Source organism: Pipistrellus kuhlii, unplaced genomic scaffold (assembly GCF_014108245.1).
Source record: "Pipistrellus kuhlii isolate mPipKuh1 unplaced genomic scaffold, mPipKuh1.p scaffold_m20_p_2, whole genome shotgun sequence".
Taxonomy (NCBI): domain Eukaryota; kingdom Metazoa; phylum Chordata; class Mammalia; order Chiroptera; family Vespertilionidae; genus Pipistrellus; species Pipistrellus kuhlii.
The window spans coordinates 163,737,605-163,759,933 of record NW_023425515.1 but is presented as its reverse complement, the minus strand read 5'-3'; the positions used below and the strand labels follow the sequence as shown (position 1 = coordinate 163,759,933).

Below are 22,329 nucleotides of genomic sequence, written 5' to 3'. Positions count from 1 at the left end.
GGAAATAAAAAGTTGAAGATGGAGCTGTTATTCCTCAAGATAAGGGAACAAAGTCTTTAAAAAGAGGGATTAGGCACTCATTTAACTCTATATGGAGACCATCCTTCTGAGGCTAGGAGGGGAATGAGGAACAGCATTACCACTGGTCGACAATGCCATTTGGAGACCAAGAGGAGAAGAAAAAAGGGCATTTAGGAAGCAACTTCTGGGTCTGACTAGGTAAGTGAACCTTAGGCAAGTGAACCAAAGACATGCTACCATTACACCAGCAAAAGCTGGTAAAAACATCTCAAGACATTTTAAACTCAGAGAAATGTATGAAAAATATGTTAACCGAGCAAATGAAAACCAAACCTCCAAGGATAAAAATCTCAGATTTGAAATCCAAGATACTCACTTTTCCTTAATTCTGTGCATTATTAGAAAAAATAAAAAGTAACAAATGTAAAGATTTGTTTTATTTCTACTGGGAAAAGAGGAGGATAAATAGAACTGTTTTCCAATTTGCTCTCCATTGTGTACACACATACCCACACGCATTCAAAAAAATACACACACATACCAAAAATACCCCAAACAAACAAACAAACAAAAAAACAAGAATTAAAAATCAAAACACCCTCAAACTGCATCAATACTTTGGATTTTGACCAAAAGAATAGATCCTGGGAGGAAGTGCAAAATGCAAAATCAAATGACCGAAAATGCTGAACAAACAGCATTATTAATATACAAAATATTTATATTACTGAACTAGTAACAGTTGATGTTTTCCGTGTCTGTAAAACTTTGGAACCACATAGCTGATTTGTTAAATCTAGTCCATGCCAACTTCCAAAAACCAGAAAAGATTTTAGTTAGCTTCATTCTTTGATGCCTCATCAAAATTTTCTACAAGATCTGGAAGGAAAAAAAAAAAAAAGTAAATGAGTTAAAGATACAAAAAAAAAAAAAAAAAAAAAAAAAGAGAGAGAGGTAAATAAAATTCCTAACTTCTAACCCCAATAAAACAAAGTTGTTGCTACTAGAATCAGCCTGAAAATATATAGGATAAGGAACAGAAATGAACTGGTGGCATTTCACTAATAATGCCTCATTTATCTGCTTAAACAGTAATTCCAAAAGAAATTTTAGTCTTTTGTGTATACATACTAAGGTGAACAGAATTTCCAGATGTCAATCATAATTCCCACAGAAATATTATAATAATAACTACCCAAATTTATAATCACAGTGATTCCAAATTCATATGCAGGCAGCAAAGCTTTGTGTGACAATTTCTGATTCTAAGTTCTAAATGAGAGGGCTTTTATTCTTTTTCATTAGATCATATCCACATCACTGTGAGTGACTATAAATTCACAAGCTCACCAGCAACAAAAAATTGCAAGTCCTTATGCAATGAATTAAATGAGATCAGTAGTATGTTAAAAATCTTAGAACTAAAAAAATGTCACTTACCTGGAACATCATCATCTTCCTCATCAATGTCTTCTGGTTTTGGTGCTTTGCTATCCAACACTGCAAAAATTTTATTTTAAAATTACTCATTGAGAACAAAGACACCCAGAGATACTTCATATTTTCTTCATGTCTAAATCTTAAATAGTTGTTCAGAAAAAGCTAAATATTATATAACGTAATGCCATATTTCTTACTTAATACTAAAATCAATAAAACTGTAACTTCATTAGATATACCCTAAATACAGCCGGCTATTTCAATGGGCACTGCATGTAAAACATATATATATATATATATTTAAAATATATTTTATTGATTTTTTACAGAGAGGAAGGGAAAGAGATAGAGAGATAGAAACATCGATGAGAGAGAAACATCGACCAGCTGCCTCTTGCGCACCCCCTACTGGGGATGTGCCCGCAACCAATGTACATGCCCTTGAACGGAATCGAATCTGGGACCTTTCAGTCCGCAGACTGACGCTCTACCACTGAGCCAAACCGGCTTCAGCGTAAAACATATTTTAAAAAATGGAGTAATGCAGATTAGTTTGAATAAAAAGACATATTATTAACTTATTCTCCAAATTAAAAAATCAACATTCAATATTTTTTTTCATCTCCTTTGGTGTAAGAAAGTATCTATCTATGTAGTATGAACACTGAAACAATAGGCTGTTTGATTTTTAGGAGTGACAAAACACACAGGGACTCGAATGGCATGTCTCATTGGTTGAGTGTCAACCAATGAACCTGGAGGTCATGGGTTCCATTCCTGATCAGGGCACATGCCTAGGTTTTAGGCTTGATACCCAGTAGGGGCATGCAGGAAGCAGCCAATCAATGATTCTCTCTTATTATTGACGTTTCCATCCCTCTCCCTTCCTCTCTGAAATCAATAAAAATATATTAAAACATTTTTATTAAAAAAAAAACAAAAACCTCATATGAAACCAAAACTATTTTGGAAATTCAGAATGTTTGGTTGCTACATTTATAGTACAATAAATAATACTAAACAAAAATATAATTCTGTGATAGCACTATGTTTTTTTTTTTAAATTGTATGGATAAATATTTTATTCATGTATCTTAACTGCATTTTTTTCCAGGATATAAAATGTGATAAGAGCAAACTCAAGAACGTGGGACTCCAATGACAGTGGGGCAAAATTCTGAAACTGTTGCCTTTAAAGTTATATTAATGATCACACTTTAATAGAACTTCTTTTCCCTTCTCTCTGACCACCTACACACTCCATTTCTCAACCATAGAAATAAATATGTCTACAATCCGTCTGGTTTTCATAAGCAATAGTAATGACATTAGCCCGAGTTCTAGCTCCTTGGACGCAGAACTGTGATAATACAGTGACCTGTGGGCATTTAGGTCCCAACGTAACACTCCTTGTCACCACACAGCATCGCTGATTTTGAGCCAAGACTTGTGCCCTAAATATAGTGCACCAGTTAACACAGGTGTTCTGGAATACCTGCTCTGTCAAATGAAGGGGAGGTTGAGAGGGAAAAGGAAGTATGATTCTATTTTTTAAATACAATAGATTTAAACCTACAAACGGTGCAAAAACAATATCAATGTTTAATATCACTGAACTATACACTTAAAATGGTTAAAATAGTAAATTTTATGCTATGTACATTTTACAACAATTTAAAAAGAAAGCCTGTATATGTGTTCTGAAAACTATGGTTATGGGTTTCATAAGTTTTCACAATTGTCTAATAAATTTCCAGGTCCAACATATCATCTGTTATAACTCTCTCTGCAATGTAACTCCTATTAAACCTGCCTGCTTAAATAAGTCTCCATTCATCAGGAATTAGTAAAAAGCACTATCCACAGAAGTCTCCAGCTAAAAATAATATAGAGGAAAGTATGATCTAAAGAGTGTGTGTTAGACGAGGAGTCTGTGGAAAAGTCACTTGCTCCCAGACTGTGTGTGCACCTTTCTAGGAAGCGCAGAAACCCCACCTCCTATCCCACGCTGGTCAGCAGGAGTTACCAGGCCTCAGGGTCACGTCATATTTTTAGAGATCTGGCACCATTCCAAACAACTGAGGCTGCCTGCAGCCACAAATGAGTCTTCACTCTCTTGCATCTAGTCTAGAATGAGCCTGCAATGTTAGTGCTGAGAGAGCACACAGCAGCTCAGAAGCTGCAAGAGAGCTGTACAGTCACAGGTACAGGATTTTGGACTAAAAATGTCTTAACGTGAGAGAGCTATTTCAATAAGGGGAAAACTCAGAGCCATGGGCTACAGTTGTCATGGACGTCCTGTTTATAATACACCCAGGAGAAACCTCTATCTCTGCACATGAAGTGAAATCATACTTGGGTATCTTCTTACCCTCTCCAGTTAGCACATCTGTGGTCTTTATGTGTGCGCGAGAGGCCCAGTGCACAAATTTGTGAACAAGTGGGGTCCCTTGGGATGGCTTGTGGGGGATCGGGCCAAAAAACCACAGTCTAACGACGCCCGCAGCTCCTACCTGCTGCTCCTGCTCATCCTGGCCCCATTGTGCTTGCCATGGGCTCATACCCAATCAGTCCTTGCCAGCTGTAAGCCCTAACACAATGCCTGGTACACACTATGTTCTTGCTGCCATTAATCAGAAGTAGCAATTGACTGTTTTTAAAATGTGGCCTGAAGATCCTGGCACTTTCCTTTTAGGTAATTACTTTCTACCCACAGGATTGGGCTAAAACTGACTCTATGACATCACTCAAGGGGTTCCAGATTGTGAGAGGGTACAGGCCAGGCTGAGGGACCCCACAGTGCATGATTGGGGCCAGGGAGGGACTGTGGGAGGGTTCTAGGGTGTGTCCAGCCCAACTTGCTCAGTCCCAATCAGCCGGACCCCAGCAGCAAGCTAACCTACCAGTCAAAATGTCTGCCCTGTGGTGGTCAAGTGCACGTCATAGCAACTGGTTGACCAGTTGACTGTCTGCCCCCTGGTGATCAGTGCACATCACAGCGAGGGGTTGAGCAGCCTTAGCATATCATTAGTACATTATGCTTTGATTGGCTGAACAGTCAACCAGTCACCAGATGACTAGACACTTAGCATATTAGGCTTTTATTATATAGGACTAGAGGCCTGGTGCATGAAAATTACCCCAGGCCTTAAAGCTGCCTGAGCTTCTGGCTCCCTGAGCTCACGACTGCTGTGAGCCCATGGCTGCTGTGAGCTCTGGGCCTTGAAGCCTCTGGGGCTCAAGGCTGCCTGAGCCCACGGCTGCATGAGCCCTGGGCCTCACAGCCGCTATGGCTTTGTCCAGATGTAAGCCCTGTGTCTGGCACCCATGAGATTGGGCTAAAACCGACTCTCTGACATCACTCAAGGGGTTCCAGATTGTGAGAGGGTACAGGCCAGGCTGAGGGACCCCACAGTGCATGATTGGGGCCAGGGAGGGACTGCGGGAAGGTTCTAGGGCGTCTGGAAGACGCCCGCCCTAATTAGCATATTATCCCATTATTGTATAGATAGCAAATCTAACACAATGCCTGGTACACACTATGTTCTTGCTGCCATTAATCAGAAGCAGCAATTGACTGTTTTTAAAATGTGGCCTGAAGATCCTGGCACTTTCCTTTTAGGTAATTACTGTATTTTTCGGACCATAAGACGCTCCGGACCATAAGACGCACCAGTTTTTAGAGAAGGGAAATGAAGAAAAAAAGATTCTGAAACAAATAGTGTCCTAAAATATTTTATGTGCATTAAAACCCAACATCACAGTCATAAACACATGTAATCAACCCTGTAAAGTAAACAGCAGCATTTAGAACCATTTTAGAGCCGGGCAAGCACACAGAGACCACACAGAGCCAGGCAAGTAAAAAAACTTTTTTTTAAAAGTATATGTGTAGGCTATATTTGGACCTTAAGATGCAGGGACTTTTTCCCCCCACTTCTGGGGGGAAAAAAGTGCGTCTTATGGTCAGAAAAATACGGTACTTTCTACCAAAATGTATTCAAATATTCCCTATGGCACTCTGCATAATTATTAAAGAAGCCAACTAAAAAATTTATGAAGTATACAAGTAATACTATAAAAGTAAAATATACATACAGGCAAATCCTTCCAGCATTGTGACACCTTTAAAAATCATTAGGTTCTTTAAGGTGGGGAGGAAAAGAGGAACTAAAATGAAATACCTACCTTGCCGAGGGAACTGTTCAGCTAACTTCCTAAGGCTTGTTAAGCTGTCAGCACCAAGCTGACTTAAAATCCCAGGAAGCATTTCTGTGATTGGTTTGGCTTCTGCATGCCCGGTAATTGCAAAGGTGTTAGCAGAAAGGGAAGCTTGGACTTTGGGGTTGTTGAAATGAATAACTGTTCCATCATCTTTAATCATATTTACCTGTATGAACACAAAAGAAAATGTACTTCACAAAGGAGGTACAACTAAAACAGTATCTTTAAAAAAACACACAAATTAGCCAATTATGTTGTTTTTAGTTGGTAGTTATGCATTCCAAAGGTAGTAATTATCTTAGTGATATGGGTGGAAAAGACCCTAGAAACAAAGTAAAATGGTGTAGATAGCACAAATTACTAGGATGGTCAAAGAATCTAGATTTTACATTCAGACTTCTTCTATGAAAAAAGAAATTCATGCCCACATTAAAAAAAAAAAAAAAAAAAAAAAGTAATAATAAGCCAAGAACTGGCTTCTTAATGAAATAGCCATTATCTTACTCAGTTTACACTATCCCAAACTAAATTGGGATATTGTTTGGCAGCAACTTATTTTGGGGACAGGTAGTAATGGGGGAATAGTGTATGGTAAAATAACCACTGAAAATCCATAAAGAACACTCAGAAATTTAATCAATCAGGTGTTTCACTCTTTTGAACACTTAGTAAATTTATAAAAATTTCAACTTATCATGTCATTCTCTGTAGAGAATTTTATCAGTTCCTCTAATTTTTAAGTGTTGCTTCTCAACAACCTTCAATAACCCTTGTAAATGTGAAAGAAGCTCTCCTGGCTACTTGAACATGCTTTATCAATCACTGGGAAACCTTTAAAGCCATCCTCCCATTCTTTCTATATGAACTGACTATTTCAGATGTGATTTAATCCACAGCCTGGGTCTTATTGAAAAGGTTGAGCCGGCACCGGTTTGGCTCAGTGGATAGAGCGTCGGTCTGCGGACTGAAAGGTCCCAGATTCGATTCCGGTCAAGGGCATGTACCTTGGTTGAGGGCACATCCCCAGTAGAGGGTGTGCAAGAGGCAGCTGGTCAATGATTCTCTCTCATCGATGTTTCTAACTCTCTATCCCTCTCTCTTCCTCTCTGTGAAAAATCAATAAAATATATTAAAAAAAAAAAAAAAAAAGAAAAAAAAAGAAAAGAAAGGTTGAGCATGTGCTATTTAAAATGTTATTTTTCTCTCACTCGTGCACTTTCTGTTTTAGTAGAATTGAATTTGCATATGTTAAGTGTGTAAAGACTGTGCTTTCACTATGTAGCTGACTCCATTGGGTAAGTTACCTTGGTGGTAACATGCTTATTATATAAAAAGGTTAGTTAACTCTTGGCTACTTTAGAAGCATTTCATGATCCATCCAAAAACTGCCCTTGTCACAATAAAGCAGAGATGCTGAGTGTTCTCCATGGTTAGTGGAAGTGGGCTTTTCTTCCTCAGAGGTGATCACCACCACTGACAGACAGCACCAGAAAGGTAGGGGAAGAAAGGGGCGCCTAAATTTCAGGCAAGACCTGGAACACAGAGAAAATAAAGGCAAATTTCCTGGAAAACTATAACTTAACCCCACAAATAATTTTCCCCCATTTTTTTTTTCTGACAGAAATCACTAGTTCAATTCTATACCCTTCCCTCTCTCAGTATTGTAGTTAAGGGTCTATTTCATATATATATATATATATATATATATATATATATATATGTATGTATATATGGGGTCTAGTAATAATTAATGTCGTTTTTAAACATTCGTTTAAAATCTTGCTTGGCGTTGACTTGTATTGACATAACCTTCAAACACGTGGTATCTACAGAACGTGTGAAGTGCAATTAACAAGGTTTGCTTGAAAAAGTTTGTGTTTGGTTTGGTTTTTGTTGCAAAACTAGGGCTAAGAAGATGGCGGATGAAGAGCATATTCGGCACTGCATGCTTTACGAGTTCCAATTAGGAAGAAAAGCAAGTGAGGCTGCAAAAAAACATCTGTAGTGCTCTTGGTCAAGATGCAGTTAGCGCCAGAAAATGCCAGCGTTGGTTTGAGAAATTTCGCGAGGGAAATTTTTCGTTAGATGACAAGAGTGGTCGAGGCCATGTGTCCAATTTTGATCAAGAAGCTTTTCAAGCTCTTTTGGTGCAAAATCCTCAAATTACCCAACAAGAGCTTGCGACAACTTTAAATTGTTCACAAAAAACAATTTCCAATCAATTGTGTGCACTTGGCAAAGTCCAAAAGTTTGGAAAATGGGTTCCTCATGAGTTGACCGACAACAACCGTAATCAAAGAGTCACAATTTGCAGTTCGCTCCTCTCTCGTCAAAACCGTTTGCCGTTTTTAGAGCAAATTGTTACCAGAGATGAACAATGGGTGCTGTATGTTAATTTGAAAAGGCGGCCTCAATGGTTGGACAAAAATGAGGCTCCGCAGCCCACGCCAAAACCTGACTTGCATGCGAAAAAAGTGATGTTGTGTGTTTGGTGGAATTTTAAAGGAATTCTTCATTATGAACTTTTACCATCTAACCAAACCATTACAAGTGCAGTGTATAGTGCCCAATTGGAAAGGTTAGCCCAAGCTTTAAGAGAAAAAGAACCCGCGCTGATTAATCGGAAGGGCGTAATTCTTCACCACGATAACGCACGACCGCATACTGCAAGAATCACTGCTGAAAAACTGCGCCAGTTGGAATGGGAAGTTCTCCCTCAACCTGCATATTCTCCTGATATTGCCCCTTCCGATTACCATTTGTTTCGTTCTTTGCAAAACTTTCTTCTTGGAAAAAAATTTAATAATGAAGAATGCCTTAAAAATGCATTGACCGAATTTTTTGCATCAAAATCACAAGAATTTTACAACAGAGGGATTAAAATGCTTCCTGAGCGTTGGGCACAAGTAGTAGAAAACAACGGCAACTATATTGTTGATTAAAATTTGTTGTATTGTTTAAATAAATCCGATTTAAAAAAGTATTAGAAAACGACATTATTACTAGACCTAATACATTGGTTGCGGGCACATCTCCGGTAGGGGGTGTGCAAGAGGCAGCTGGTCGATGTTTCTCTCTAATCGACGTTTCTAGCTCTCTCTCTCTCTCCCTTCCTCTCTGTAAAAAATCAATAAAATATATATATATATAAAAAAAAAAAGAGTAGGCCTTCCTTCCCCTGGCTGCGGGCACTGACTTCCCTCCAACAGCTGGAATCTGGGCTTCCCTCGCAGACCCGGCTTTGTCCAGAAGATCATCTGGAAGGACATCTGGTCTAATTAACATATTATACTTTGTATATATACATACATATACATATATGTATGTATATATATAAAGTATAATATGCTATATATATATGTATACACACACACACACACACACACACACACACATATATATATTACACACAGTAAGCAAATCAAAACTTGATTTTGGGTTTCTTCACTTTCTATTTAGTTTCCTTCCTATTATGCCATTCACATTCTTAAAATGTTTACTTAATTCAATCCAGTTGTTCTGAACAAATATCGTGAGTTAAAATTTTTATATTAACTTTAGAAAAAATATAATTCTGAAGACAATTATAGTTTAGTTAGAACAGTTCAATGTTCAAGTGGCTGAAAATCTAGAAGAGAAATGGCTTGAGAAAAAGGTGGCACAATGGATATGAAATAAGATGTTGCTCTAGACTTACTCTAGAATCACATAATTTAAGAATAAAGATATGGTAGAGCTAAATTTTCCAAATCAAAACCAAACCATATAATTTAATAAAGGACTTCTACAACACTTCCATGCATTAAAAGCCTCTCAAACATTGGAATTTGTGATTTTTAAAATTTATAGATGTTAAAATCACAGAAGATTTGAAATCAATATTGTTCTCAAGTATGTCAGGCCAGTGGTTGGCAAACTGCAGTTTGCAAGTCACATGTAGCTCACAAGCCACAGTTTGCCGACCACTGGGATAGGGGCTTAATCACAAGGAACAATAATACCCTGTAATTATTGGAATCGAGAGTCTAGGTCAGTGGCCGGCAAACACATCAGTCAACAGAGCTGCAAACCGCGGCTTGTGAGCCGCAGTTTGCCGACCACTGAGTCAGGCCATATATGTGTTGAAATTCTAATTACAATCTGTTGTTAAAGAAATAAATACTGAAGACAAGAAATCCTGGTTAAACAACAAAGACAAATAGCTGGTTATGAGCAAACCAGAACTTGAAGTTGAGTTTCTTAATTTTCTGATTAGTTTCCTTCCTATAGTGTCATTCCACATTCTTAAAATGTTTATTTACCTATAAAAATTCAATTCTATGATCCTATGAATACTTGCTAGAGAATTATTTATCTTAGAATAAGATAAATGAAGAATGCAAAAGGAAAATAGCATAGCTATGTGGATAATGCATATCTTCCTCATTTACAAAATAAATAAGAGGCTGACCCAGGACCAAAAAGAATAAATATTCACGAGTTTTCCCTCTGTTCAAGCTACTTTTCCAAGGACTAAATATTAAGTCATATTTTACATCCTGATGTAGGTCTTTGTAGTCTGAAATACGTTGCTTGAGTTTAGTGTGAAAAGCAAGATGAATTCCATCTCAGACTATGAAATGGAAATAAATTTATTCATGGTTGTTTTAAAATGGAGTTTGTATAAAAAAAATGTAGTTTCATGAAAAAGGCCCAAAAAGGGCTGGAAAGTTTAATTAATTTTAGAAGAGAGGATAAAATACTAGAAGTTAAATAGGCCAGAATATTTTGTTTCTATCTAACATTCCTTCTTCTCTACTGAGCAAATGACACAGTTATATAAGGCTCCTAGACACAAGCTATTAGAAACTATCAAAGGATGAAATTGTTGGGCTGATTAGTTAAGACACCTTCCCCACCCTTTTAGAGGTAAAAAAAAAAAAAAAAAAAAAAAAAGAGCTAAGGAACTTGTTAAATGCACAAAGCAAACAGCATGTATTTTATATGGAGAATTAACTTTTTCCAGCAACTTTACTGATGTTTGGTCTAAATAAGTCATATAATCTTCATACAATAGAACAAGGAGCAGACAAGTAAACAAAATTTATTAAACTAGCCCAAACCGATTTGGCTCAGTGGATAGAGCCTGCGGACCCAAGGATCCCCGGTTCGATTCTGGTCAAAAGCATGTACCCTGGTTGCGGGCACGTCCCCAGTAGGAGGTGTGCAAGAGGCAGCTGATCGATGATTCTCTCTCATCGATGTTTCTAACTCTCTATCATTCTCTCTTCCTCTCTGTAAAATATCAATAAAATATACATATTTTAAAACTATTAAACTAGCTATATACCCTTTCTCAATCAATCCGTTCCTTTATATCAAAGTATTTTTTCCCACTTAACAGGTAGTTAAAAGTATGCTACTTGACCAACGGAGGAGGAGTTTTTGAGACCCCCAGTCCAAGCACCCTTGCTCTTATTTTTGGTTTTAACAATATGGACACATCTTGTAGTTACCAGAAAATATTTTGTCCTTTTACCCCTACTGCATTTGCATATGCAGTTTTCACTTTTTAGAAAAACCTTGTCCTGCTTTCCACCTTGTAAATTCTCATTTGGCTAAGTCTTGGGTCAGATGCTCCTAGACTCAAGGTGATTTATGCACATTCTTTACTTCGTGGGTATTACAACTAAATAGAATTGTTGTAGTATAATCGTGTTTGAAAGTTTTTACCTCATTAAAGACCACAGGCCTGGTGCAAGAGATTCCTGAACTGGAGCTGGGGGTCCCTCAGCCCAGCTTGAGAACCTCTCGCAGTCCGAGACCACTTGGGGGATGTCCGCCTGCTGGCTGAGGCCCGATCCCCCTGTGGATAGAGCCTCAGCCAACAGTCAGACATCCCTCTCACAGTCTAGGGCTCTCACAGTCCAGGATCCCTTGCTCCTTACTGCCCGCCTGTGAGAGAGGCTCCCACCACCACTGCTGCACTCGCCAAGCATGAGCCCAGCTTCTGGCTGAGCAGCACTCCCCCTGTGGTAATGCACTGGCCACCAAGAGGCAGCTCTTGCACTAAGCGTCTGCTCCCTGGTGGACAGTGCACAGCATAGCAACCGGTCGTTCCACTATTTGATTTGCATATTAGGGTTTTATTATATTGGATGGACTCCTTGATATCAGAGACCATGCCTTACTAGACTTAGCAAGTATCCAGCACATAACAGTCACTCAAATTTGCTGAATGGACACCACCTATTCATGGATGCTGTTAGAACTCAACTCCCAAATAGTAAATGAGGGGTCATCTCAAGTTTAGAAATAGCACCATTAATAACCCCAATGAAGATACCCAGAATCCTCTGGGCTATATCTTTGGTCTTTTTCTATTGTTCTGATCTTTCATAATCAGCCCCACTGCCCTACAGAATTTAGGGCCAGTTTAAGTCATTCCTCATAACTGTTACTATCAAAACTTAAAAAACCCTGCCTTTTCTGGCTTCCTACTAGATCACACATATTAATCCCAGCAGCCTCCTATCTGGCAAATCTCATGCTTGTTTTATTTTTACACAGCAGTCGTTTTTATGGCTATCGGAGGCTCACAAAGTTATGCTTGACTCCATAGCACTTGCTGACAATGGTGCTCAGTTCAGAGAGGTGGTTTAAATTTTTCTATGTAATTTTTTTGTATCCAAGTCCCTTTCTAGGCCAGATAACTGCAGTTGTGAAAACTTGCTCCTTACTGTCCGCCTGCGGGAAAGGCTCCCACTACCACAAAAGGTTTACAGATGTTTATCTAGAAAATAATACAATGAAGCAGAAATTCAGATTTTTGGTGACACTGTTCATCAAACAATTCTGATAAAAATAAATTGTTTCTGAGAAATAGAACAACTACTATTGTTGATAGATTAATGTTATCAAGGGAAGAAAAGTGACAGCACAGTCACTATATCCAACTAGATTACCAAATAAGAAGCACATCCATATATCTTCAAATTATTAAAACACTTCCAGAAATTTAGTTCTGGGTTACACTTTTGGAATTCACCTAGGAATGCCTTCCTAAAACCTGGCTTTGTATGAAAACAGTCTCTGATACTTCCCTGTCCTTTATTTTTTGACAGCTTTGGATTTCTCCATCTTTGGTAATATGTAAAAGAAATCTATATATGATTATAATTATTAAACCACATCAACAAGCTAATGCAAGCATAAAAGACCAGAGAAGCTTGTCTTAATCCAAAGAGTCATTCAGTTTTTAAAATTTCTCAAGAGGACTTAAATTAAGCTTTGGTAAGGGAGAAAATTGACCAATACTGACAGCTTAGGAAGTAAGGTTAGAACTTTACTTAGTAAAAGTGTAACTAATTTGAGTGTTAGAAGACAGCATGCATGCATGTGAACACAAATGGTGCATGTGAGAGTATGTACATACCTATTACGTACCATTAATTTTATATATGACGTTCTGGAGCTATGACTTTTCAAGAAGTTAGAATTGTACTGGCAATACCAACAATTCAGTTTAATAAATACCATAATAAAAGTCAAAACAGGTCATTACAGGAAAGATATCTAATTCTTCTTTGCATAAATATGTATATGTGCTACCAGGAAGGCTTCTGAGAGGAAATAACACCTGCATTAAGACCTGAGTAAGAAGAAATAGCAATGTCCTCGGAAACAAGGGGATTTCTTTTATCTATAATTAGAGGCCAGATGCATGACATTCGTGCACTGGGAGGAGGTGGGGGAGGATGAAGGTTAACTCAACCCAGCCTGTGCGTTCTTGCTGACCAGAACCCCTTGGGGGATGACCGACTGCCAGCTAGGCTCAGGGAGCAAGCCTAAGATGGCAGTCGGACATCCCCTGAGGGGTCCTTAGCATGCTGTGGAGGCGTGAGAAGCTTCCACCACCACCACTGTGCTCGCCAGCCATGAGCCCGGCTTCTGGTTGAGGAGCACTCCCCCTGTGGGAGCACACTGACCACCGGGGGCAGCCCCCCTGTGGTCAGTGTGCGTCATAGCGATTGGTTATTCTGCCGTTTGGTTGATTTGCATATTAGCATTTTATTATATAGATGGTGAAACTAATAAATTCTGCATGGGTGGTGCCCAACAATACAGGATATAAGGCAGGTACTTCCCCTTTCTTTGGTAAGTGGTACCACACATAGTAATGACATATTAAATCTAACTTATGGCAGTAAAAATTTATACATTGGTTATTGTCAGAAATGGAATCATTAGGTAGAAGTGGATCTAGATGGTCACATTAGAAGTAATTGACATTACGATAATTTTTTTAGTGTCTTTTGAAAGAAACATTAATCTTTGACTTCATATTTGAGAGAAGTATTATCATTAAAATATAATAGTGATTTAAAAACATTCAACCAATAATTTTTGAAAGAGGTCTAGTAAAATAATATCTAATCTATAAAAAACTATTACTAGAGTTTCTTGGCTAAGATAATAGTTAGAGAGACTTATATAGCAGAATAGTGTTCTTATGAGGGAAAAGTCCATCATATTTGAAGAAATCTTGGGGTTTATTTCTATATTATTAGAAAAAAAAATCTTATTTTACTTTAAAATGTAAAAGTAGTTCCATAATTTTGTCATACATGCAAATACTTTCAGTCTGAAAAGTATGAATTTATTAACTGTCTACTAAGATCATTTTTTGGACAAGCATCCAATTTTATACAATCAGTAAATTCAACAGCTACAGTCCATCAAAAATATCTTGAGTGACAATATCAGATTCTCCTATGGTGATATTTTATATTTGAAAAGTGGATAATTATTTGTGAATGTGCTATTTGTCCACATAATTTAACAATTTACAAAGTAATCATACCTCTTCAATACCAGCTATATTATTGACAGCCAGTTTTTTTAGAGAACTCTGAAGTTTTTTGTCATCAGCTGTAGCTGTTCTATGTACCACCTTCTTCTTTCTGCGAGCTGTACCCTGAAAAATAACCAAACAGAAGGGTTAGCATGCCTTGCATCTGGCAACCGCAATCATGCCTTCCTATCCACAGTACTCTAAAACCCACATAAGAAATTACTGACTCAATAGTAATGATTAATAATGCTCAGAATTGTGTTTGTCAGCCTAATCCAGATTTTTGAAGGTCAGTTTTAGCCAGTTCTTCCAATTTTCAGCCTTTATAATCTCAACACACTGTTTCAAAAGTTTTTTTAATAAAAATAATTTGTAACTTCAAGACAATTTAGTGTGCTTTAGAACAACTTTCAAACATTATCAGGATTACTTTTTTACAGTACCTATCACACCCTGACAATAAAGTCTAAGGAGATTATGACATAATTAATAATCAAATGCCTACTATGTGAGTGTTCTAGATTCCTAGCATCTAGGAGTATAAAACATCAGGTTCTTATGTCAAGGATTACATATGGTAGTGGAAGGGTAGTAAATATTTATTTATTCAAGTAGTAAACAAGTTAGATCATTTCAAAGGGGATAAGTGTATTAAGAAAACACTGTGATAAGAGTATTGTGTGGGAGCTAAGCACTATTTTGTTAGAATACTAAGGAAAAGCCTCCTTGAAAAGGTGACATCTGAGCTTAGACCCCTGGGAAGATCAGCGGAAGATTGATCCAAGCAGAAAGAAACAAGAGTGAATCTGTTGTGTCTAAAGAGAGAAAGCAGGTGAGTATGGCGAGAGCAGAATGAACAATAGGAAAGGAGGAAGAAAATGAAATCAGGAGGAAGAAAATGAAATCAGAAAGATAGGTAAGGACTAGGCCAAATAGCCTAGAATGCTATAGGAAGGACTTAGATTTTATTCCAATTGCAATAGAACGTCCTTGAAAGGTTTTAATCACAAAAATGACTTGATCTGATTGACTATTTTAAAAGATGACTGAGGTTGCTACAGAAAATGAACGATAATGAGATAATCAGGAAGCTGCTATAGCAGTCCTGATAAGAGCTGAGGACTGTGGCAGTGGAGATGGGGAGAACTCAGACCATCAGAAGAACCAACAGGACTTGCTGATGAATTGGATGTCAGATATGAGGAGAAAAGGAATCTAGAATGATGCTTAGAAGTTTGGCCTAAGCAAATAGGCTGAAAATTATACTATTTACTAAGAAAGGAAAAGCTCATTTCTAAACAGGTACTTAGAAATTCTAAATATATATATTTTTTCCACTGAAAAACAATAGACAATAATAGATAAAATTCCTGGGCCAATTTAAAAAATGAAACTGAAGGCAGAGCCAAAATACTAAAAAAGCAGCTCACGTCTTGAGGGCTACTCCTTTCTGAGACCTGGCAGGAGCCAGGGGAAAGGAATGGAGGTGTCCATCTGAGTAGCTCCTAGAGGAGTGCACAGTCTTACTGAGGGTAGACAGGGGCTGCAGCTTCAGTGGGAGTGGAAGAGAGCTCTGAGTAGCAGCAGAGATTGTGATAAAATCCAGCTGCTGGAGGAAGGATCATGAATAACTTTCACAGATGGTCATTTATTTGTGAAACATTTCTGACTTAGGGATAGCTTGATTGCTTGCTGGATACCTCAACTCAAATGATCCTCAGACACCTCACATTCAATATATCTAAAAGCTTGTTAGTCCATCAAACAATTTTTATATTTCCTAAGTTTTGTAGCTGGCTGCACCACCATATATGCAGTCTCTAAAGCCAGAAACCTGGAGCTTACCCCAGACTCTCCTCTCTCCTCTTCATCCCCCATATTCTATCAGTCACGTCAACTTCAATCCTTATATTTGTGTCTCCCCTATTATAGCAGCAGCATCTTGACTGTTCTCTATACAAACTTCTATTTCATTCAAATTTCCACATTACCAGCAGTTATCTTTCTAAAATGACTGTTATTTCCTTCTTAAGGTCCTTCAACAGTTGCCCATTGTCTCAAGGATAAAATCCTCAGCTCCTAGGTACGGCATATAAGACTATAATCCAACCTCAAGTCATAAACTCTAACCTCTAGCTGTACCAAACTAAAGCAAATCACATTAAAACACCATACTACCTCAGCATTCTTTGTGCCTCTACATGTGTGAAAACGACAATCTCTTTTTAATCTACTCACTTACCCTGTCACCTGTTTACCTAGTGATAAATTTTATTTATTCTTCACATCTCAGCTCAGTGATTACTTCCTTGTCTCTCAGGGACAAGAATGCCCTGTACTTCACTTAACATTTATTACTCTGTAACGTAATTGTGAGCATGTCTCTCAAGTTGAGAAAGAAACTTTAACTGGTTTATATTCTGTGCTATGTACACAGTAGGTGCTCAATAAGCTAGTTAAATGAAAAAAATTGTGCCAACCACCTCGTTTAAAATATATATTATAGTGATGTGCTGTATCAAGCTTTTCTAGGTATATTCTATGGTTCTTGAATATTCCTAGTTTTTGCATTGGTACATTATATTTGATGCTACAATGTGCCTACTTTGTTTACATTAATGTTAATGACTCCAAAGCCATATAATTGTATCACCATGAAGAGAAATTACTAGTCACTTTTTCCCTTCACCCTTTCCTGTCCCCATTCCCAGGAGCTGTGGTTATCATCAAACTAAATGACACAGTTGAGTTGCTACATAGTATCCTACATAAGCACTATTCATGCTTTTCCTTTTGCAAAGATTGTACTGGGCAGAGATAAAGGTAGAATGTTCTCCTTGAACCTGAAGACAGAGTTGAAGGGAATCAAAGACGTTCTGTGCTCAGAACTATCTCTTCCTTAGGCTTCAGAGTACATGGAATAAGAATGCTCATGTTCACATAGGCAGGAATTTGGGAGGAAAATCTAGCACTGAACAAAACATACAATCAGCTGGAATATCTTCAGCTAAACCACTTGTAAACCAAACTGTAGCAGAGAGAGTATCCAGCACATTTGGGATGCCCTGAAGGTGAATCTAACATAATTATAGTTATCAACCCTGGCCAGTGTGCCTCAGTTGGTTGGGCATTGTCCTGTATACCAAAAGGTTGCTGGTTCGATTCCCAAACAGGACACATGTCCAGGTGGTGGGCTCACTCCCCACCTGGGAGTGTACAGGAGGCAGTCAATCAATCTTTCTCTCCTTCCCTAAAAATCAATAATAAATCTTTAAAGTAATAATAGCTACCATTTATTAAATATCTACTCTGTACCAGACACCAGGTTAGGTGTTTTATAAATATTACTCTGATTTTTTTTTTATTTTTATTTTGGTGGGGGGAGCATCCTATGTAGGACTATTTCTCTTTTGCAGATGTAAAATGGAAGCTTAACAAGTTTGGGTAGCTTTTTCCTGTTCGTAACTACCAGATGTTAAGAGGATTCAAACGAAGGTGGCTATTTCCATTGCACCACCAGAAAGAGAAGTCTTCTGGTTAACTACTTTAGAGCTTGACAAATTATTTTCAAATTGGAATGTGGTTTGATCTTGATTATTGAAAAGATTTTAGATTTTCAATAACCACAAATCCAAATAATAATATTTGATAATAATAATACATTCTCCTGCCAATTTTTTTTATGCCACACTCACCTTGCCCCCTATCCGGACCTGAGCCTGAAGTTTGGCTAACTTTTCTTGATTCATGCTGTTGGTAAATCTATGGGGGGGAAAAATAGATTTGTTAAAGTTACTGCTTTACCAAAATAAAATAACTGTTTATGCAACAGTACCTTCTGGTCCACTGAGTTTGCAGCATTCATTATCACCATGATCACATTAATACTGCCTATATTCTTAATAAATATTAATAATTTTTTCTAGCTTCATAAACCAGATATTAAAGGAACAAAAATTAAATAACATAATGAGGGAGCCGAATATACAAATGGGATTCAAAGTTACCTATTTGAAGATCCCTCCTTAAATGCATGATTCAGTAAAACCTAACCAATAACAAAAATCTCTGTAGGCAAGCCAGTTTTTTACAGCAGAGAACTGTTACCAAATGTTATTAGCACAACCTTTAAGTAAACTTTTTCTCCCAAATCACATTCTGTATTCCTTGTAAGCCACAATTAAAAAAAAAAAAAAAAGCTGGACAAAGAAAAAATTCAACAATAGGCTGTGTAGCTGTCAAGATATGAGGTAGTCATGTCCTCTATTCAAGGTCAGATGGAATGTTAATAATAGGGAATGAGAACCAGTTTTTAGAGGTTCAGTGCTTCTGCAGCACTTTCCACAGAGTTCATTCAATATCTTGCAGTGATATAATATGTCATACTTAAGATATGCTTGCATACAGGGCATAATGCCTAACAATTTGACATAAAAACTTATCTCTGCTACATTAATACTAAAATTGTGTGGGGGAGAAGGTGAAGATACTTTTAAATATTCTAAGCCCTTTAAGGCTAAACTTAATTTTGAAAATTCTAAGGACATTTTAAAGTCATGAATCCTAGTCTGGTCAGTGATATTCATACTAAGGAAAAAAGTACTTAAGTTTATAATGAGCTATAACATTCCACACTATATAAACAAATAAAAGCCAATGTTGAAGCCTTGTTTTACTTATTCTGTGGATCAACAGATCATTGCTGAGATGTGAGAGATGACATAAAGTACAAGCCTTTTTTTGGCCAATTCTCTAACCTCTTTATAATGATCATTCAGATGAAAAAGTCTGTTTTCTTCATTTGAGAAGTGAAAGAGAATCAAAGATTATTCCTAAACATTCCATATTCTGAAACTGTACTTAGACACTAACATATCTGCTTTAAGGCCAAATAAAGTCCAGTTTCCAAATAACATTTTTTTACATTAATTCAGTATTTATTTACAGTCTTCATTTTCCCAGTTGTGCAGCCTAATCAAATAACGTTTAGAATTTATGATTCCCTAAAATCATAAATGTTCCCAATGTTCAAGCAGCTAAAAACAATCTCTTATAGGGGGAAGTGTGATTACAATACAAAATCAGAGGTCTTCAGTGTGTCATACTTAAATTTGCAGACGTAAATCCCAATCTCTATGCTCAATATCCACAGAAAAGGACCAATATTCACTTTTCTCAAAGGAATTGGCTATGAAGATGTAGTGAACAAAGAGCTAAGGACTTTGACAAAAAAAAAAAAAGGGGGGGGGGCTAAGTGAAGCTATTAGAACTAGACATAGGGTAAATAAACCTTTTGGGACTCCTCTGCATTTTCAAGTGACAACCCCCAAGAGATGGAAGAGAAGAGACAGAAATCAAGATTAAAAAAAAAGGAGTCCTGACTTATCTGAAACAAAAGCAACAAAATGAACTATATCAATGTGTACAATGAAAGAACAGAATCCATTTCAGGTAATCAGGACAACAGAGAACTTGTTCTCAAGGAGTATCTCAGAAAAAAGACATTTTAGGGAGGTTGGAAGCTCAAGAGGATAAGGGGAAGAAGGGCGGTCCTTTGTCTATTAGCAGGTTGGGGTGTACGGAATTCAAGTAGGAAAGAGGATTGGTCTGTCTAGGAGAAATGTCAAGGTAAGAAAGTAAACCTGAAAGATCACCTAGTTTACTTTCCTAGTCCTCAATCAACCTGTGATTTATGGTCTCGTAAGTAAGGCTGTCTCAAATATATACTTGCAAACAGCAGCAGGGTAAAAATTATGAACAGTTCACCTCCCTCCCAACTTAATAGATTTGCAAATGAAGGCCCAGAAGGGAGAAGACACTTTCTAGGCCCAAAAGGGAGCAGTAACGTCCTAAAGGGCTTAGGATCGTTGAGTTTCTCTTTGGAGGATCCTAGAATCTTTTAGCCTTTTCCTTCAGGACTCAAGAAAGGGTGTCCACAGTGAGGTTATACTCCATATTTATTGAGTGCCCAAGTTCCAAACATTAGAGTAGGTATTTTCCCATCCATCATGTTTCCAGAAATGTAGTAATTCCAGCCTTTAGTCCTGACTTTTTTTTTTTTTTTTTTTTTTTTTTTTAAATCATGTTGGGTTTCTCTAAGGAAGCCGTAAGCTTTGCAATCAGAAGAATCAAGGTTCGACCCCTTAGCGTTTCGGAAACGTATTTTCCTTCTCTGAACCTTTGACTCTTCTGTACTAGAAAAAGGTGTTAACACCACTCCCTTCAAAGCGTGTTTTCATGGGAAAAGGTTATCGATAGCACAGGGTATATGACTCACAGCAGGTCCGCAAACACTGGTAACTATTGTTACCAACCCCGAGGGGACGGCTAGGGTAAGGTGAAAGAACGTGGGAAGAAAGGGAAGTTGAAACCACTATTCACTAGCGATGTTGAACACTGTGTGTCAGCCGGTCGATCATCCATTTCCTGACAGCCTCCTGAGCCTCCCGGAGTGCGATGGGGGCTCTCCAGACCCGCCAGGCAGCGGGAGGCCGCCTGGTCCACAGTTGCTGCCATTTAGGAGGCAAAGGGCGCTGCAACGCAATCCGGTGCAAGCTGCAGGGTGCCGACCGGGGCTACAAACCTCAGTTTCCCTCTCTGTCGGGAAGAACCAAATGAGATGGCAACAGACTGGCTGTGGAGAGCTCAAAGCTCACGACACTGTTTGCATGATGGAAGAGGAACAGGGCAGAGGCCGGGGGATCACCCGCCTCCTGGGGCTGGATCTGGTGAATGGCAACAGCGCGGGCCCGCTCGCCCCCGCAGAGGGCGGTGGTGCTGGGGGACCGTCCCTCAGGTGCCGACCCCCGGCTGCGCCGCCGGTAACCGACAGACCAGGCGGGCTGGCCGCCTCCGCCCCCACTTGGCGCGCCACGGCGGAAGTGGCAGCCCGAGAGGCTGGCGGGTGTCGGAGGAAGAGGGCGGGGGGGGGAGACCGTGCGCTGCGGCCTACTGCCGTGGAGTGGCGGGACCGCCGGGGGTCTCACCTGAAGCAGGGAGAGTCCTCCACCACCAGCACGCGACAAGAGCAAGATGGCTGCCTGAGCCCACACAGAGAAAGACGACGGAGGCGGTGGTGGCGGCGGCGGCAGCGGCGGCAGGAGCGGGGGTGCCCACGTGATAGAGCCAGCCCTCCGCAGAGCAACCTATCCGCGGAGAGCATGTCCGAACTACAAGGCCCAGCCTGCACTGCGCCTCCCAATAGCGAGGTGACAGGTGCGGGTGGCCGCGCTGCATTCTGGGGCTTGCAGTCTCCCAAGCTTTCCATTGTGTCGGTGCCCGCACTATAGGTATAGGTAGGGAGCGTAATAAAAGCGCAGTGTGTATTGTTTGTTTGGGTGTGTACTTTATCAGATGTCTTTTACTTGCCATTAAGTATACACTGTCGCACTCAATTAAGTATCCACTTAGGAGGCGAGACAAGGAAGTGTTGACCTGTGATGACACAGAGAAAAAAAATTTTTTTGAGGAAATACTCAACCCACAAAGTTTAAAGACAACAAAATAAAAATAATAGAAATAACTAAAGCAAATAAAAGCAAATAGATTTAACCAGAAGAAGCTTCACAGTTTAAAATGCCTGCAGTGACTTCTGTCCTGGTTCCCTGAAGAGGTAGGTCAGTTTTGCAATAACAGACACCAAGTTCGGGTATTTTCCAGAGCATGCATCAGTTAGTTGCATAATTCCCTGAGTGGAAGAACTGCGGTTGCAAGGAAAATAAGGTCCAACGCTTCTTCTCCAGCAAGAGGAGGCGTTCTTGCAAGGCACGGAGACCATGCACCGCAGAACAGGCTTTCTAGGTCTCCTGGGG

The 22,329-nt window shown here is 38.9% G+C and overlaps 1 protein-coding gene across 5 annotated transcripts; it reads right to left on the bottom strand.

The window, feature by feature from the left end:
* Positions 1 to 440: 440 nt before the first annotated feature.
* Positions 441 to 21,658, bottom strand: BTF3L4 (basic transcription factor 3 like 4). 5 transcript variants are annotated; one of them, XM_036447280.2, is made up of 6 exons: positions 21,505 to 21,569; positions 18,214 to 18,280; positions 14,528 to 14,641; positions 5,650 to 5,851; positions 1,462 to 1,521; positions 441 to 900 (listed from the first exon to the last, which is right to left on the bottom strand). In XM_036447280.2, exons 2-6 carry the CDS (start codon positions 18,265 to 18,267, stop codon positions 854 to 856), a joined length of 477 nt encoding a protein of 158 aa, XP_036303173.1. In that variant the 5' UTR covers positions 18,268 to 18,280; positions 21,505 to 21,569; the 3' UTR covers positions 441 to 853. The 5 variants fall into 5 exon arrangements, with proteins under 5 accessions (XP_036303173.1, XP_036303175.1, XP_036303177.1 ...); XM_036447282.2 differs by lacking the exon at positions 21,505 to 21,569 and adding an exon at positions 20,796 to 20,937; XM_036447284.2 differs by lacking the exon at positions 18,214 to 18,280 and having other exon boundaries at positions 21,505 to 21,658.
* Positions 21,659 to 22,329: the final 671 nt, after the last annotated feature.

Bases quoted from the DNA above. Each gene is read 5' to 3' on its own strand.
- BTF3L4 (XM_036447280.2), bottom strand. From the start codon at position 18,267: ATGAATCAAGAAAAGTTAGCCAAACTTCAGGCTCAGGTCCGGATAGGG. The intron at 1,522-5,649 runs GTAGGTATTTCA...AAATTTTTGCAG, and splicing joins TGAACAGTTCCCTCGGCAAG to TGTTGGATAGCAAAGCACCA. The intron at 901-1,461 runs GTAAGTGACATT...TTTTCCTTCCAG, and splicing joins GGAAGATGATGATGTTCCAG to ATCTTGTAGAAAATTTTGAT.